At 43.3% G+C, this 18818-nt stretch overlaps 1 protein-coding gene across 1 annotated transcript in view; it reads left to right on the top strand.

The window, feature by feature from the left end:
* The first annotated feature begins 4136 nt into the window (after positions 1 to 4136).
* Ppp1r8 (protein phosphatase 1, regulatory subunit 8) overlaps positions 4137 to 18818 on the top strand; it is a 26159-nt gene continuing 11477 nt past the window's right edge. Inside the window, exons 1-5 of the mRNA XM_013032229.1 lie at positions 4137 to 4204; positions 6398 to 6458; positions 13618 to 13771; positions 15626 to 15846; positions 18674 to 18817. Coding sequence (XP_012887683.1) covers positions 4149 to 4204; positions 6398 to 6458; positions 13618 to 13771; positions 15626 to 15846; positions 18674 to 18817 — 636 coding nt within the window. The 5' untranslated portion in view covers positions 4137 to 4148. The remainder of the gene's footprint in view (positions 4205 to 6397; positions 6459 to 13617; positions 13772 to 15625; positions 15847 to 18673; position 18818) is intronic.

The raw sequence follows: 18818 nt of genomic DNA, 5'->3' as shown, positions 1-18818 counted from the left end.
CAGTGGTAGAGCGCTTGCCTTGCATGCCTGAGGCCCTGGGTTCGATTCCTCAGCACCACATAAGAAAAAAGAAAAAAGCTGGAAGTGGCGCTGTGACTCAAGTGGTAGAGCGCTAGCTTTGAGCTGAGGAACAGTGCCCAGGCCCAGAGTTCAGGCCCCACGACCGGACCCAAAAAAAAAAAAAAAAAAAAAGACTTAGCTTTGTGAACCTGATGATAAAGCAAAAAAAGGTTCATTTTTGTAAATAATACTGGTTTATTGGTGTTAGATTTATCCTAATTTATGAACAAGAGGTTACTCTTTCCATGCATAGTTTTAGACAAAGTTACAATAAAAGATTGATGTCTTGTAATATAAATGTTGTCCACTTCCCTTATTCAAGGGCTAGAACAGTTAGGAACATAATTGGCTGAGGCTCTTACGTGAATGTGAATTAGGCCAAGATTTTCAGCCCATCCTTTAGTGACTTAGAGGATCTAGCCACTTCAGGTATATTTATATCCATTTTTTCCACTCCCCTTCATGTTACTTCATCTCCTTATTCTATAGGAATGTGAACAGTAGAGAAACAAGGGCTCAAATGCATATGTCTCTGCACTTTTACACCATCCTACTTCCTTAACACAAATAAACATTAAAAAATCTTTTGTAGTAATTTTTTGTGACTAACATCCTCATGACATAGGTGTTGTCAGGAAATTTTAAAAAATGGACTTTGAAGAAGACTGGAGACTAGATAAGGATTCCTTGAAAAACTGGACAGAGCAGGGCGCTGGTAGCTCACCCCTATAATCCTAGCTACTTAGAAGGCTGAGATCTGAGAATTGAGGTTTAAATTCGGTTTGGGCAGGAAAGTCTGTGAGACTCTTATCTCCAATTAAGAACCAGAAGTGGTGCTGTGGCTCAAAGTGGCAGAGTACTAGCCTTGAGTAAAAAAGCTCAGGGACAGCACCAACGTCCGAAGTTCATGTCCCACAACCAACAAGAACCACAAAAAACTGGACAAAGCCAGTTGTGGCAGCCTGTAATGGAAGTTGAAAAAGAAGGTTGCCAAGTTTGAGGCTGCCAAAAAATAAAGAACAAGCCAGATGCCAATGGCTCACCTCTATAATCCTAGCTACTCAGGAGGCTGAGATCTGAGGATTGCAGTTTTCAAAGCCAGCCCAGGAAGGAAAGTCCATGAGACTTATCTCCAATTAGCCACCAAAAAAGCTAGAAGTGAAGCTGTGGCTCAAGTGGTAGAGTACTATCCTTGAACAAAAAAGCTCTGAGAAAGCACTTAGCTCAAACCCTCTAAGTGGCACCAATAACCAGGCAGGAGGGTTGGATTGCACAGTGACCCAAACAGCAACTTCTGAGATGACTTCCTGGTCTATGATCACTCCCCTTTTAGCTCCATATTACAGTTGGACTTGGATACATCATTTGCAAAACATTCCAGTAACGAAAGTAGTTACTGTGAAAAACTATTTGAGCCGGGCACCGATGGCTCATGCCTGTAATCCTAGCTACTCAGGAGGCTGAGATCTGAGGATTGCCATTCAAAGCCAGCCCAGGCAAGAAACTCCAATAAACCACTCAGAAAACCGGAAGTGGCACTGTGGCTCAAGTGGTAGAGTGCTGGCCTTGAGCTGAAGAGCTGAGGAAGAGTGCCCAGACCCAGAGTTCAAGCCCCATGACTGACCAAAAAAACAAACAAAAAACTAATTGAATTTGGGTAGAATAGGACATCCTAGTTTTATAATACTGTGTAACTGACCTGTAGTGATTATAAGGGTGGTTATAGAAAAAAGAAAATATGAACTTGGCCTAAAATTTGTGGCAGTTGCCATTGGGGACCTACAAGACATTCCTAATATGCCTATTCACAGAACCTTCCTTATCTGTGCCTGGCCTGGTATCTGCAGGGACATTGTGGTTTGGGACAGTGGTTCTTAACTATGATTTTACAGTAGCAACGTTTTTTTTTTGGTCAGCTATGGGGCTTCAACTCAGGGCCTAGCTGCTATCCTTGAGCCTCTTTGTGCTGAAGACTAGTGGCCACAGTGCCACTTCCGGTTCTTGAGTGGTTAATTGGAGATGTGGGGACTTTTATGCCTGGGGTGGCTTTGAACCACAATCCTCAGATCTCAGCCTCCTGAATAGCTAGGATTACAGGCATGAGCCACCAGCATCTGACTACATTAGAAGCTTCAAAAAGTCCTAATACCTTGGTCCTTCCCCTACTCCAAGATTCTAGATTCACTTAAGAGTATATTTTTGAAATAAGGATTTTTTTTAAGTTCTAGATAATTTGAAGTTACAGAGATCAATTCTAGATATGAACAATCATGGGTGAAAACCAGTGGTTTGCAGGTGATCAACTAGACTGGGGTGCAAAAAGTCCTGTTTTTAGATTGCCAGAGATATTTGGGTAAGTGTCAGTTTTTCTCAGCAGCTCTTTTCTAGCTGTAACATCTCTCAATAAAGATGGCTATGATTTAGTTTGAACAGACGAATGGTGTAAATTGTATGTTTACCCTTGTATTCATTTTCTTTTCTCATTTCTGGTCCTGCTTTCTTTATTAGAATGGTCTAGGAGTATTGCATAACCTAGTATCTCTCTTCAAAAGAAATAAAGGTGTAGTATTGTGGAGGGTAAAGAAATGTCACTCTATAGCCAAGCACCTGTGGCTCACACCTATAATCCTAGCTACTCAGAAGACTGAGATGAGGATCTCAGTTCAACGCCAGCCCAGGCAGGAAAGTCTGTGAGACTCTTATCTCCATTTAACTACCAGAAAACCAGAAGTGACGCCGCTGTGGCTCAAGTGGTAGAGCGCTCGCCTTGAGCTGAAGAGCTGAGCGACGGTGCCCAGGCCCAAAGTTCAAGCCCCACGACCGACCAAAAAAAAAAAGAATCACAAGGCTGAAAATGATTTATTGATAAATGATCTGATTAGTTACCATTCTTGCTGGATGATTTGTATTCAAGCATGCGCAGAGGAAAGGATAATTTTTCCAACCTACCTAAAAGGTGATCATTTTAAAACCTTAGTTGGTATGTTGTGGTTTGATCAGAAGGCTTGGAGGTTTCATCCTGAGCAAAAACTTTTCAAAACAGATTAATTTTCTATTTAAGACTAGTAGGAAGGAATCAAGAAAACATACTTTCATCTTAAGAGATTCCTTAGCTTCATGAGGGACTGACTCTTTCTGGTTGGATAGTGATTATCTGCAGGTCGGAAGATCGTCCCAAATTTTCTGTAAAAATGAAAAGGGGAAGCGGGGCATTAGTGACTCACGCCTGTAATCCAAACTACACTGGAGGGCGAGATCTGAGGACCGCAGTTTGAAGCAAGCTCAGGCATGAAAGTTTGCGACTCTCTGCTCCAATTAACCACCAAAAAGCCTGAGTAGAGCTGTGGCAAGTGGCAGAGTTCCAGCCTTGAGCAAAATTGCTCAGGGATAGCGCCCAAGCTCCAGGAAAAACACTTGTCTAGATACACAATCACTCAGTAGATATTGCAACCAGAGGCTGTGCTTGGGGATTCCCTTTACCCATCCTGTGGCCTAGGGCAAGACCGCAATCTCAATGCTCAAAATCTAAGAGTCCACACTTGACTAACCGGCCTTCGGATGGGATCTAAGTTTGGATGCTCGCGTCTAGTTTTCATAAGCACACTAGGTTACCCCTAGGATAGATTCCCGAGTGCTCTACGGAAGCCCTCCAGGCCCAGACTTCCAGGAGGACGGCCTGGAGAGGAGAAAGAAGACTGATCGCCCCCGTCTCGAGGTTCGCCCTCCGATTTTCCTCTAGAGTGAGGACCAATGGCTGACGGGATGTCAGTGCCAGCCTTAGGGGCTGATGTCGGTTTTTCTGCAGGCGGAAGTAGCGGGACGCCGTGGTTTCCGTCCGTAGTCCTCCGACACTTCCCTCCCGGAGAGAAGCCACCTTCACTAACTCCCGGAAGCCGGCGTAGACTTCAAAATCTGACCCACTGAAAAGCACCGCCCCACGTGCCTGCGTGGGTACGTGCGTGCGCGCGCGCGCGCGCCTGCCTGCGTGCGTGACTGCGCACAGGCTGCTGGGATGTCACCTCTTCCCTCCCGGTCTCCCAGTTTCCCGGCGTGCTTCGGGCCCGCCAAATGGGAGGGGGAGACGCAAGATGGCGGCAGCCGCGAACTCCGGCTCTAGCCTCCCGCTGTTCGACTGCCCGACCTGGTGAGTAGTGCGGCTGCCGGGCTCGGGATGGGCCGGCTGGACCTAACCTGGGCTGGAAGGGCGGCTCTCTTCTTGTGCCTACACGTACGGCTCAAAGACCCCGAAGTGACAGGGGAAAACTGTCCCCCGTGCGGGGCCGGGCGCCGTGTGGAGGAACCGGAGCCTGGAGCGCGGGCCCAGAGCTGCTCCGGATTCACGGGTTGGGGCCCCCGAGGAGCTCGTTTTAACAGTCCGGAGGGCGCCCAAGCGCTTGCCGGGGTGCCCCAGACCTTGGTCCTTAACTTAACCCCCAACTCCGGACTGAGCGCCCGGAGCTGCTGTGCAGCCGTCCCGGCCCCCCAGGCCCCGGCCCGCCCCGGAGCCCCGCGTCCCTCCCTCGTGTCGGGCTGCATCCCGTCCCGCGTGGGGTGCCGCCCCGCGTCCCCCTCCCCCTCCGGGACTGGGAGCTCCCTGAGGGCAGGGATGGCGCCAACCTGACCCCCTTGTTCTTAGTGCCCAGCAGGAAGCTCGGCACAAAAGATGGCAGGAATTGTTGGAATGAAATCTTTTTCAGTCCTTGGAAAGTTCTTGGGAGTGATGGGCCGATTTAAGTCTTTTGAGGAGGTAGAAGATGAATAAATGTGAGTTGCTTTGCAAGCGAGACACATCCGAGTTAGAGCTTTTACCCCTTGCAGCTCATTACAGTGTATCTTTAACATGTTACTTGTTCTTCTCCACACACACACACACACCCCCATGTTGAACTCTGCAAGGGCACAGATGTGTGCATGCATCTGTATCCGCAGCTCCTAGGCCTGAGGCGATTACATAGCGGGCATTCCGAAATGTATTTCAAATGTAATTCCTTTTTCTATTTCCCAGATAAAACTGGGCTTTTGTCCAGTTCACTGTCCTTTAAACTATTGCCATAAAAAGGTTTGAGCATCATTCATTATTGAGATGATGTTGCATCTTCAATTAGATAGATTAGATATATTTCTCATGTGCAAATGTAGGAGCCCTGAGCAAAGGAAGCAAATGAATGTGTGTGTGTGTGGCTACTTTCTGGATTTCTTTGCACTTTTGTAACCTCCATTTGCTTCAGCTTCCAACTTCTTTGTCCATTTGGTCTCTGGCTTCATTGATTTGAAATTTGGGACAGCGTATTTAATACAACAGCGGGCCATGGTGGCTCACGCCTGTAATCCTAGCTACTCAAGAGGCTGAGATATGAGGGTGGCAGTTCAAAGACAGCTGGGGCAGGAAAGCCCTTGAGATTCTTATCGCCAGTAAACCTCTCTCAGAAAACCGAAAGTGGCTCAAGTGGTAGAGTGCTAGCTTTGAGCTGAAGAGCTCAGGGACAGCTCCCAGGCCAAGAGTTCAAGCCCCATGACCACCACCCCCCCAAAAAAAAAATATATATATGAGACTCTTTGGGAACTATACATATATGTATCTATATCTATCTCTCATATATATATATATATATATATATATATATATATATATATATATATATATATATCAAATCTCAATGCCAGAGTAGCTAGGATTACAGGCCTGAGCCATGAGCACCCAGCTGAGACTAATCTTGATCAGCTCAAAACAGCAAACTCATTCTAACTTTCTATGATATTAAGGTAATAGCAGACTCCAGGTGATGGGCCTATACCAACTATAGTACTTAGCATCTATGCTGTTTTACCTTTAAAGTGAATATCCAGTGTTAAAATATAGGTCTCTTTGGTGCTGCTCTAAATTCAGATACACCAAAATCTCTTTTTAGAGCAGTTGAATCCCTTGGGAAGCGTCAATGTGGAAAGGCACTATAATAGTGAAGTAGATGGATGTTTCTACTTGCACATGAACTAATTATAGGCTTATAGAAGAGCAGCGATGCCTGGCGCCGGTGGCTCATGCCTGAATCCTAGCTACTCTGGAGGCTGAGATCTGAGGATCATGGTTCAAAGCCAGCCCGTGCAAGAAAGTCCATGAGACTTTTATCTCCAATAAACCATTCAGAAAACTGGAAGTGGCACTGTGGCTCAAGTGGTAGAGCACTAGCCTTAAGCTGAAGAGCTGTGGGACAGTGCTCAGGTCCAGAATTCAAGCCCCAAGACTGACAGAAGAAAGAGCAGTGATGTTGAATGAAACAAAGATTGTAAATGATATTTATGAACTCATCCTGAAAATACATTTTTCACTCTTTTACAGGGCAGGTAAACCCCCACCTGGCTTACATCTGGATGTAGTTAAAGGAGATAAGCTAATTGAGGTATGGAAATAAATGTCTTCTCTCCCCCCCCCCCCCCATTCTGAAGATTTTTGCAGTGACTCACTTTTCCACCTCCTCTCCTGTGCTTTGTTTTCTGGCAATGCTACTTTTGTTCGTCCTGAGTTTTCCTATTAAAAGCTCATGATGATATAACACATTTAAACAAAGCTCATATCCTACAGACACTGAGCTTTTTTTTTTTTCCCTCTCACCTTCCAAATGAACAGTTTCAATAGGTCTTGGGCCTATGGGCCTTATTACAAACTGGAAGCACTCTAATTTGTGAATTCCTGTGAGAACATGGAATTGTGTGGAAAGAACAAGGTAGGCAACAACTGAAGAAGAAAATGAAGATATAAATTGAATTAAACTTGAAAGTTGTTTTTATGAGATTCAGGTCTAGCTCCTCCAAAGAAGTATGATGAAGTTAGCTACTTGGTCAAAAAGGATAAGGAAATGGTAGTAAAATCATTCATTCAAAACAATTAATGGGGAGCTGGGAAGTTAGCTCAGTGGTACAGTGCTTGCCTAACATGCATGAGGCCCTGGGTTTGATTCCTCAGCACCACATAAGCAGAAAAAGCCGTAAATGGCGCTGTGGCTCAAGTGTTAGGGCCGAGTTCCAAGTCCCACAACTGACAAAAAAAAGAACAGAATCACACACAAAAATTATGTAACTACAGTTGAGGTGAGTACTGTAAAATAAAAGTTTAGCAGAATTCCAGCCCAGTGTTTATGTCAGTTTTTAGAGTGTATACCATATAGAATTTCACGGCAACCTGAGTTTTAATAACTCTTAATTGTGTCAGGGTTTTTTTTGTTTTATTTTTTAATGTCTTCATTGTTAGTTTCCAAGAAATGGAGATTAAACCTACTGGTTATTCCACTGGAATTAAGTTCAAATCCCCATTATTGAGGACAGTTGTTTTTGTTTGATGTATATAGTAAAATCATTGCAATTCTATGATTACTAACTTGAAAAGCTAGTGAATTTGTGTGTGTGTGTGTTGCGTGTTGCATTGCTGGAGACTGAAACTGGAGCTTAATATACACTAGGTAAGAACTATACTACTGAGTTATATGCTAAACCTTAGTGATATCCAAAGGATATATACTACTGTCATACTTAGGATGTTGTGATAAGCAGTGTTACAAAGTATGAAGGCAAACATGAGTTGTAATGAGTTCTGTTCCTAATTAAGCATGTATCCAGCCTGTCATTCAGAGCTCCTTTGTCATGGGTGATTAGATTTACTGTTACTCAGGTTTGAACTCAGCTTCACCCTTGCTCAATTTACTCGCTCTACTTGCATTAAATTACTTGAACCATACCTCCAGGTTGGCTTTTTGCTGGTGAATTTGGAGCTGGAATCTTAAGGAATTTCTACATAAGGTGGTTTCATACTGAAAGCCTGTGGCTTTCTGCTTCCTTAGTAGCTAGGATTACAGGTGTCAACCACTGACACCCAATTCTTTTAAGATTCAAAAATATCAAGATTGTTCAAGGAAATAATTTAACTATAAGTATCTGTAAAGCCAGTATTATTATAGATGCTTCCACAACTAAGATTTTTGTTGCCATGTGGAACAGCATAAACCTTGAAGACATTTAGAAATCAATTTTGTTTCTAGAATTTAGTAAATGTTTAGTTTGCAACAGGAAGAAAGAAACAAGCAGCAGACCTAATTTTAGGGGATTTTTGGGTTTTGGGTCCAATTGTGGGACCTGAACTCTGGGCCTGGGCGCTGCCCCTCAGCCCTTTAGCTCAAGGCTAGCACTCTACCACTTGAGCCACAGTGCCACTTCTGGCTTTTTTGCCCTGCTCATGTGGTGCTGAGGAATCGAACCCAGGGCCTTATGCATGCAAGGCAAGCGCTCTACCACTGAGCCACCTCCCAGCCCCAAAATGAAGACATTCTTTTTTTTTTTTTTTGTCAGTCATGGGGCTTGAACTCTGGGCCTGGGCACTGTTCCGGAGCACTTCAGTTCAAGGCTAGCACTACTTCTTGAGCCACAGCGCCACTTAGCAGACCTAATTTTAATAATAACATCACATTCCCCTGTAAAATAACTTATTTTCAAAACTCACTTATTTAGTACCACTCTGTGTGTGTGCACGCGAATACATATGTACATGTGCCAGTACTGGAGCTTGAATTCAAGGCCTCATGTTCTCACTTAGCCTTTTTCATTTGCTAATAACATTTTCTGTCAGTACTTTTATTTATTTATTTATTTTTGTGGATCTTGGGGCTTGAACTCTTCAGCTCAAGGCGAGAGCTCTATTGCTTGAGCCACAGTGCCACTTCCGGTTTTCTAGTGGTTTATTGGAGATATGAGTCTCACGGACTTTCCTGCCCAGGCTGCCTTTGAACCGTGATCCTCAGATCTCAGCCTCTTGAGTAGCTAGGATTACAGGTGTGATCCACTGGTGCCTGGCATGTCATTACTTTTAGATGTGTTGAGTTGCCACAGAATTGTCATGTTATACTTAGTTATTCTATACTGTTCTTGACCGGAATAAACCTGAGATGTGTGTATGTGTTCGTTTATGTATTTATTCTGCAGTGCTGAGGATCAAACCCAGTGCCTCATGCACTAGGCAAAGTGCTCTACTACTGAGATGCATCCCCAGCTCAGAGTTGTTTATTTATTTTTTTATTTTTTAAGGATTTAAACTTCATCAGCACTTGATACTCACCGAGCTATCTATATCCTAGTCTTGTGTCCAAGGCCTGTGATATGTGGTGATAGCTGGGTAGAAGAAGTGCAATATTAAAACAAGCCATGAGTCTGTTAAGCCCAGAGTGTAAAGACACACTCTGAGTTATAACTCATAGGCACAACTTAAGTAGACACAGCTACTCCCTTAAGAAGTTATGGCTTTAATGACTATAGAAAGATCAGTGTGTTACTTCATTCACTGATTTACACTTTTTTTTGTGGGGGAGGGGGGTCCGGTCGTGGGGCCTGAACTCTGGGCCTGAGCACTGTCCCTCAGCTCTTCAGCTAGCCCTCCACCACTTGAGCCACAGAGCCACTTCCGGCTTTTTTCTTTTTGCTTATGTGGTGCTGAGGAATCAAACCCAGGGCCTCATGCATGCAAGGCAAGCACTCTACCACTGAGTCACCTTCCCAGCCCCATGATTTACACATTTTTTAGTTCTGACTTCTATTTTCCATTAAAATTCCATACTTAATATTTCTGCAGTTGAGGTGCCTTTAATAGTGAATATGTACCTTTAACTTGGGAGTCCTTTTCTTCTTACCAAAAACAAATTCTTCAATCACTGATAGGTATTTGGAAACCTAGAGCCATAGAATTCTGGTTCTCATTACTTAAGAACACAAGAACTGGTGGTCTGTCTTATTCCTGTGACCCACTGTGAGAACTGATGTAAGCACATTTGTTTTGTTTTTTTGTTTTTTGGGTCCGGTTGTGGGACCTGAACTCTGGGCCTGGGCGCTGTCCCTCAGCTCTTCAGCTCAAGGCAAGGGCTCTACCACTTGAGCCACAGCGCCACTTCCAGCTTTTTTTCTTATGTGGTGCTGAGGAATCGAACCCAGGGCCTCAGGCTTGCAAGGCAAGCACTCTACCACTGAGCCACCTTCCCAGCCCCCCCTCCCCCGCACATTTAAGTTTGTTGAGAGCATAATTGTACATGTAAATATAAATGAAAAATGCAGTAAGATTCAGCAAGAGAATAAGGTGTTACCATTCCAGTGCTCTCCTTTAATTGTAAAACAATGTCTTTTTTGTTGTTTGTTTTGTTGGAAGGTAGGAGACAGGATCTTACTAGTTTCCCAGGCTCTGTGCGCGAGCGCGTGTGCGTGTGCGTGTGTGTGTGCGTGTGCGTGTGTGTGTGTGTGTTAGCTTTTTCTGCTTAAGGCTGGTATTCTACCACTTGAGCCACACCTCTGTTTGTAGCTTTTTGATGGTTAATTGGAGATAAGAGACTACTAAATTTGTCTGCTGGCTGGCTTCAAATTGTGATCCTCACATCTCAGCCTCTTGAATAGCGAGGCATGAATACAGGCATGAGCCACTGGTACATGGCTACCAGGCAGGTCTTGAACTCATGAACCTTCTGCCTCAGCTTCCTGAGTACTGGGATTACAGATACCTGCCACCACATTATGTTTGTAATGTCACTTTTTTTTTTTTTTTTTTGGTCGTGGGGCTTGAACTCTGGGCTTGGGCGCTGTCCTTGGGCTCTTCAGTTCAAAGCAAGTACTCTACTGCTTGAGCCACAGTGCCATTTTCTTTTTGTTTTTTTTGTTTTTTGGGGTCCGGTTGTGGGGCCTGAACTCTGGGCATGGGCACTGTCCCTCAGCTTTTCAGCTCAAGGCTACCACTCTACCACTTGAGCCACAGCGCCACTTCTGGCTTTTTTTTTCTTTTTGCTTATGTGGTGCTGGGGAATCGAACCCAGGGCCTCATGCATGCAAGGCAAGCCCTCTGCCCACAGTGCCATTTTCAGTTTTCTAGTGGTTTATTGGAGATGAGTCTCATAGACTTTCCTGCCCGGTCTGGCTTTGAACCGTGATCCTCAGATCTCAGCCTCCTGAGTAGCTAGGATTACAGGTGTGAGCCACCAGTGCCTGGCTTCATTATTTTTTAATTTTATTATTTTTAAGTAGTTGGACAAAGGAGTTGCCATTTAATAAAAGTTTATGAATACAGTGCACCTTGATCAACGCCACCCCTTCATAATGTTGTATTTTTAACCTAAGTCTTTAAGGTTAGATCAAAGCATACAGAGGGTGACTGTATGATTCTGCTATCAGGCTGTTGTTTAATCTTAGCGCTCTGGAGTAGTATATGTGCCTGGAACAAGCTCGGCTACTTGGCCAATGGACACTGCTGCACAGGTCTTCCCACGTAACCTGCATACATAGGCTGTCTTGAATAAATTGAACCTTAAAGCGAAGCTTGGAAGAAACTAGAGAAGTAGTTTTTAAGTATACTATGTGGAAAATAAACTCTGTGACTTGTGGGCAGGGACAGGAAAGGAAAACTTGGGGAGAGCAAAGGAAAGGGTAACATTGTTCAAAAATAAAAATTACCTGAATTATGAAATGGTAACTCCTCTGTATAATACCTTAAAAATAACAATAAAATTTTATACATTTTTTTTGGGGGGGTCCGGTCGTGGGGCGCTATCCCTCAGCTCTTCAGCTCAAGGTTAGTGCTCTACCACTTAAGCCACAGCACCCTTCCCTGCTTTTTCTGCTTATATGGTGCTGAAGAATTGAACCTAGGGCCTCAAGCTTACAAGGCAAACACTCTATCACTGAGCCACCTTCCCAGCCCCTACAATTAAATTTTTTTAAAAACAAAAGGGAAAAAAATTAAGGATATGACCCACAGTACTCCTTAAAAAATTCATTGCCTTAACATACACCTCCTGCTCAGCCTTGTGAGTAAATATGTGTCACCACACCTAGTTTCTCAAGGATTTTAGGTGGTGTAGAATGTGAAATGTGAACTAGAGATCTTCTTTTCTAAGGAAAAGGGCAGCATATTCAAATGAGGATTATTTTTGGGGGGGGGGGTCCAGTCGTGGGGCCTGAACTCTGGGCCTGGGCGCTGTCCCTCAGCTCTTCAGCTCAAGGCTAGCGCTCTACTACTTGAGCCACAGTGCCACTTACGGCTTTTTTCTCTTTGCTTATGTGGTGCTGAGGAATCAAACCCAGGGCCTCAGGCATGCAAGGCAAGCGCTCTACCATTGAGCCACCTTCCCAGCCCCATCAAATGAGGATTATTAAGTGGCCAAACTAGAGAACTGGTAACTGAAATCATTGTGGAGCTCTTCACTTTGAATTTTTCCAGACTTATTGTACATCGTTTCAAGTATTAGCAGTTCAAGTCAGTAATCTCTCTAACCTATTTTATTTTATGCCAGTTCTGGGGTTTGAACTCAGGGCTTGGCACTGTCCCTGAGCTTTTTTGCTAGCAGTTACTTCTTGAGCTACAGATTTTATGTAGTTGGAAACAAGCGTCTCACAGACTTACCTGCCTTGGCTGGCTTTGAACTACAGTCGTCAGATTTCAGCTTCCTGAGTAGTTAGGATTACAGGTGTGAGCCACTGTAGCCTAGCATATCTCTCTAACCTCTTTAACAGTGGAAGTAATACTTGCTTCACAAAATTGTTTTGAGAAATTAGATGAGGTTGTGTTTAAAATACCTAGCATTAACAGTTCTTCCATAATAGTCCCCCTCATTCTCTTTCCCTAAACTTGGAAAGTCTGGAGGAGCTAGGGCAATAGCTAGACTCACATTCAAGACATTGATGGCATTGTAATAGCAGAGTTGATCCATGTTCAGTCAGTAGGTGAACTAATAGACTGAAATGCTTTTTCTCTTTGCCCAAAGAGAAAATACTAGATACTAATTTTTTAGGAATTAATATGCAACAAATGAAAAGATTGCTTAGGAGCATGATACACAGAAGACTATGGGACCATTGTTCAGTACACAAAAAATAACCCAAAACAACAAAACCTGAACTGATTTATTTTATTTATTTATTTTTGATCTGTCTTAGGCCTTGAACTCTAGGCCTAGGTGCTGTCCCTGAGCTCTTCAGCTCAAGGAGCCTGCTCTTTCACTTGAGCTACAGTGCCACTTCCACTTTTCTGGTGGTTAATTGGAGATAAGAGGCTTATGGATTTTCCTGCTGAGGCTGGCTTTGAACCCCAATCCTCAGATCTCAGCCTCCTTAGTAGCTAGGATTATAGGCATGAGCCACTGGTGCCTAGCTTGATTTTTAATACCTTAGAATTAATTAAAAACAAAAACAGCTAGGATTCTGTTGTTTTTTTTTTTCCTGGGCAAGAAATTTATCTACTTAAGATTATGTACTTAGGGTGGGAATGTGGCTCAGTGGTAGAGTGCTTGCCTAGCATGCTAAAGCCCTGGATCAATTCCTCAGTGCCACATAAACAGAAAAAGCCAGAAGTGGAGCTGTGACTCAAGTGATAGAGTGCTAGCCTTGAGCAAAAAGCAGCTCAGGGACAGTGCCTAGACCCTGAGTTCAAGTCCCAGCACTGACATGCACACATACACAAAAGATTATATACTTATTTGATTGAAAGTATTTGGTAATTCTGTTGCAGTAAGATCTTAAATAATATTTAATTTAATATTTATTTAGAAACTGATTATTGATGAGAAGAAATATTACTTATTTGGGAGAAACCCTGATTTGTGTGACTTTACCATTGACCACCAGTCTTGCTCCCGAGTCCACGCTGCTCTGGTCTACCACAAGCATCTGAAGAGAGTTTTCCTGATAGATCTCAACAGTAGTAAGTATTTCCCTCCTGTTTCACATGCTTGTTTTTCCTGTGAGCAGTATGAAAATGCCCTTAGAGTTCTTAGTTTGAGAAACATGTTCTGTTGCTCATCCAAGGAAAAGTTTGTTATTTTGTTTAAATCAGCTTTTCTGGGCTGAGAAGTTGGCTCAGTGGTAGAATGCTTGCCTTGTATCATGAGGCTCTGGGTTCGATTCCTCAACACCACATAAGCAGAAAATAGCCGGAAGTGACACTGGCTCAAGTGGTAGGGTACTAGCCTTGAGCTGAAGAGCTGAGAGACAGCGCCCAGGCCCAGAGTTCAGCCCCCACCGACCAAAAAAAAAAAATCAGCTTTTCTCTATTTCTGTGATGTCTTGTCTTCCTTTTATAGCTGATGACAGACTATGTTAATGACAGAACAACATTTTGAGGAACGCTCTTTTGCATGAGGCACATAGGTATAGGGAACAAAAATATTACCCAGGAACTAGAAAGTATTATCCAGCGTAGATAAGACCATAAAAGATTAAGGCCCACTTGAAGAAGAGACCATGACTAGTTTCCCTAATGTAGTATAACAGCAGTGCTGAAAACGTCAGTGATACTTACTTTATCCTAGCTTCATTTTGATTTAACTGGAAATTATATCCATTTTAATTTCATGAAGTTTGTCTATTTTGCCCATTTATAAGTTCAGAGTGTAAAAAGTTCTGTTTCTTGGGCCTATTATGACTTCTGCTGGTCTCCACCCCACTGCCTACACGCACAGACATGCTTACCTCCACAGTCTGTTTATATCAGAGATCTGGTGAGCCTGGTCTTCAAGTACTTATCTGGTCTTTTCTTTCCATTTTATAACGTGCAAAATGAAAAAATATTCAGAATCTCTGGTAGGATTTTGGTTTGTTTTGTCATTGACATTGTGCCTGTATTGGTCAATTTCCTTTCTTGACCTGGGAAAGCAAGCATGGCTGCCACAAGGCTGGCAGTTTCTGTGGTGCTCAAAGTTGGAGCTGGAAGAGAGTAGAGTATGGTCATGCCCATTTCTTGTCTTGGGGTCCATGGCTTCTGCTGGATTGGAGCCATTCATTTAGACACAAAATGTGAGGAAGCCTATTTGATTGCAGAGAAAAGGCAATGGTGTTTTTGTGGGGAGGGAGTAAGAAGTCTGAAGATGTATAAGATATACACTAAAGAGCTGGGTGCCTGTGGCTCCTACCTGTAAACTGAGCTACTAAGAGGCTGAAATCCATGAATCATGGTTTGAAGCCAGCTTGGACATAAGTCCCAGAAAGAGTATCTCCAATTGCTGAAAACTGGACCAACGTATGGCTGAAGTGGTAGCGTACCGGCTATGAGCAGAAAAAAAAAGAAATCTAAAGAGAGTTGAGCTTCAGTACCATTTTTATTTTAAAAGCTTGTTTTCTGCTGGGTATGGTTGCACATATCAGTAATCCCAGGATTTGGGAAGTGGAGGCAAGACAATTGCACATTTGAAGCCATCCTGAGCTACATACCCAGTTCAAGGCCAGCTTGAACTGCATAGTGCCATAGTTTCAAAAACGAGGGGCTGGGGTTGTAGCTCAAGGGTAGCTCTCTTGCCTAGCATGCACACCGTGGCTCTGGTTTCAGTCCTCAGTACTGTCACACACACATGCACACACGCATGCACGCACCCACGCATGCAAATTTGTTTTCCGACCACAATCTTGAGTGTAATTTTTTATGACTTAAAAGCTAACAAAAAAGCAGAAGTGATTCTGGGAGGAGCTAACAATGTGAGAGGCAAAGATGATCTATCCCTTCTAAAACTCAAACTATTTTTTTTCTTTTTTTCTCTTACATTTCTGATTTGATTTTTCCCAGCACATGGCACTTTCTTGGGTCACATTCGGCTGGAACCTCACAAACCTCAGCAAATCCCCATCGATTCTACGGTCTCATTTGGCGCATCCACAAGAGCGTACACGCTGCGGGAGAAGCCTCAGACATTGCCATCAGCTGTGAAAGGAGATGAGAAGATGGGTGGAGAGGATGATGAACTCAAGGGCTTACTGGGTCTTCCAGAAGAGGAAACAGAACTTGATGTAATCCCATGGTTTTGTCTTTGGGGTGGTGGGTCTGGCAGTGGTTAGCTAGCTTACGTAGCTTCCAGTCCAGCGACTTAGCAGCAGGAGCTTCTCTTTATTTTTTTTGGTCTGGTCGTGGGGCCTGAACTCTGGGCCTGGGCACTGTCCCTCAGCTCTTCAGCTCAAGGCTAGCGCTCTACCACTTGAGCCACAGCGCCACTTCTGGCTTTTTTTTTTCTTTTTGCTTATGTGGTGCTGAGGAATCAAACCCAGGGCCTCAGGCATGCAAGGCAAGCGCTCTACCACTGAGCCACCTTCCCAGCCCCAGGAGCTTCTCTTAAGCCCATTAATAAGCCTGTGGCGATGTGATGTTTCTAACTGTAGCTGAATCTCCCTGCCACTGGGGACCCTCCCAAATGTCCTGGGCTCCTTCATGGCTATTAGAAGCCAAAACTTGGGCTTACATTTTTATGTCTTTGTGACAGCTTCAGAGTTATGTTGTCCAGTGTAGTAACCACTAAGCAAATTTCAAAGATTCAGTAGTAGTCACATGTAGCTAGTGGATACCATGTTGAAAATACAACTCTGTGTCTACAGGTTCTATATTGAATATTTTCAGTGAGGGAGAAAGTCATGTATGTACAGAACCGGCTTTTTTTTTTTATCATTACTCTCAGCAATATAGTATAGTTTTTTTTACAGCATTTACATTGTATTAGTATTAATAATCTGAAAATGATCTAAACTATAGGAAGATGTACCAAGTTTATATGTATTTTATTTGAAGGACTGAAAGCATTTGTAGGTTTTGGTATCTACTAGAAGTCTTAAAATCAATCCACATTCAATACCCTGGGACCATTATATTTCTTTTTTTGTTTGTTTTTGGGTCCGGTTGTGGGGCCTGAACTCTGGGCCTGGGCACTGTCCCTCAGCTCCTCAGCTCAAGGCTAGCGCTCTACCACTTAAGCCACAGCGCCACTTCCGGCTGTTTTTCTTTTTTTTGCTTATGTGGTGCTGGGGAATCGAACCTAGGGCCTCATGCATGCAAGGCAAGCGCTCTACCACTGAGCCACCTTCCATTATATTTCTATCACCATAGAAAGTTCTTTTAAACAGCACTGGCTTACCAAAACTAATACTTTCATTCACTTATAAAACTCTTTTGATACTATCCAAATAGCCCAAGAGTCTGATATAGAAAAGACTGCTTTTGGCTCTGGAATCCCTTGAAAGTCTGTTGTTGTTGTTGTTGTTGTTGTTGTTTATGTGGAGCTTGAACTCAAAGCCTGGATGCTGTCTCTGAGCTGTTTTTCTCAAGGCTAGTGTTTTACTACTTTGAGCCATAGTACCCCTTCCAGATTTTGAGTGGTAATTTATTTATTTATTTTTGCTGGTCCTGGAACTTGAACTCAGGGTCTGGGCACTGTCCTCTTTGTGCTCAAGGCTAGTGCTGTACCACTTGAACTACAGCACTCCTTCCGGCTTTTCCTGTATATGTGGTATTGAGGAATTAAACCCAGGGCTTCAAGCATGCTATACAAGCACTCTACTGCTAAGCCATATTCCCAGCCCTAAAAAAAATATTTTTATTTTGGTTCTGGGAATTGAACTCATGGCCCTATGCTTTCTAAACACTCTGCCACTGACATAGGCTCAGCCTAAATTTTCCATTTCTGGAGGCTGACCCCAGCGGTTTGTGATGTGGCTATTCTTCCTATGCCTGTCACTGTACTGATGTGATTTTGTTCAGACAGACCAAATGCAAGTGAGTACATACCCTCCATTTTCTATTCCTGTACACCAAGGCAAGTTAACTGCCAAGCTCAAAAGGAACTTTACAATTTAGAAGTCATTTTGTTCTGAAGAAGCAGCCTTATATCTTATTGGCCATCATTCTTGCTTTTTTTCCTCTTCCAGGCCACTTCCATGCTTTTTTTTTTGTCTTTTAGTTCAGTGTGTTAGGTTCTCTCTGGGTTTTCATTCTGAAACTTCATTCTCAAACTGCATTGCAGGTTGGAAGAAGTCCAATGGATTGGAAGACATAGGCAGCAGTGCTAAGGCCGGGTTAATTATCAAGATACATGGATGGGTGCTTATGAATAGAACTGGGACAGACACAGGAAGTACAGTGACAAAATATTAATGTCAAAAATTAAGTGCACTGGCAGTAGTATCCTTAAGAAAAGGAGAAAGCCCCTAAGAGGGAAGTCGTCCTTTTTTTTTTTTTTTTGGTCTAGTCCTGGGGCTTGAGCTCAGGGCCTGGGCACTGTCCCTGAGCCTCTTTGTAACCAAGGCTAGTGCTCAACCACTTGAGCCATAGTACCACTTGTGGCCTTTTCTGAGTAGTTTATTGGAGGTAAGAGTCTCACAAACTATTTCTGCCCAGGCTGGATTCAAACCGCGATCCTCAGATCTCAGCCTCCTGAGTAGCTAAGATTACAGATGTGAGCCACCAGTTACCTGGCTGTCCTTTTTCATCTCTCAATTGTTACACAATTCTGTTTATTTAAATTCTTGCTCTTCTTCACAGTCATTTTCTTTAATCCTCATCATGTGGCCTTCACTAAAAAACAACAAAAAATTCAAGGGTATTTGAACAAATGACCTGTACACTTCCTTCTGACTAGCACTCCTCATGAGTTGATGAGGATGATCTCATTTTTTTCAAATGAAACTTGTTAGTATTGCATATTGGACATTACCGATCTTTTTTAGAAACAGAGGGAGTCTTGTTTGCTTTTGGAGATCAGAGTAAGCCACAAATGCTTTTATACCCTTAATTTAGTGATATTTTCTCCATGAAATTCCCTGTATACTAACTATTTTGTTTTTCCTGGCCTAGAACCTGACAGAGTTCAATACTGCCCACAACAAGCGGATTTCAACCCTCACCATTGAGGAGGGAAATCTGGACATTCAGAGACCAAAGAGGAAGAGGAAGAACTCAAGAGTGACGTTCAGTGAGGATGATGAAATCATCAACCCAG

The sequence above is a fragment of the Dipodomys ordii genome, unplaced genomic scaffold (genome assembly GCF_000151885.1).
Source record: "Dipodomys ordii isolate 6190 unplaced genomic scaffold, Dord_2.0 Scaffold6, whole genome shotgun sequence".
NCBI lineage: Eukaryota > Metazoa > Chordata > Mammalia > Rodentia > Heteromyidae > Dipodomys > Dipodomys ordii.
The sequence above is the reverse complement of the archived record's forward strand: the minus strand, read 5'-3'. Positions and strand labels throughout refer to the sequence as shown.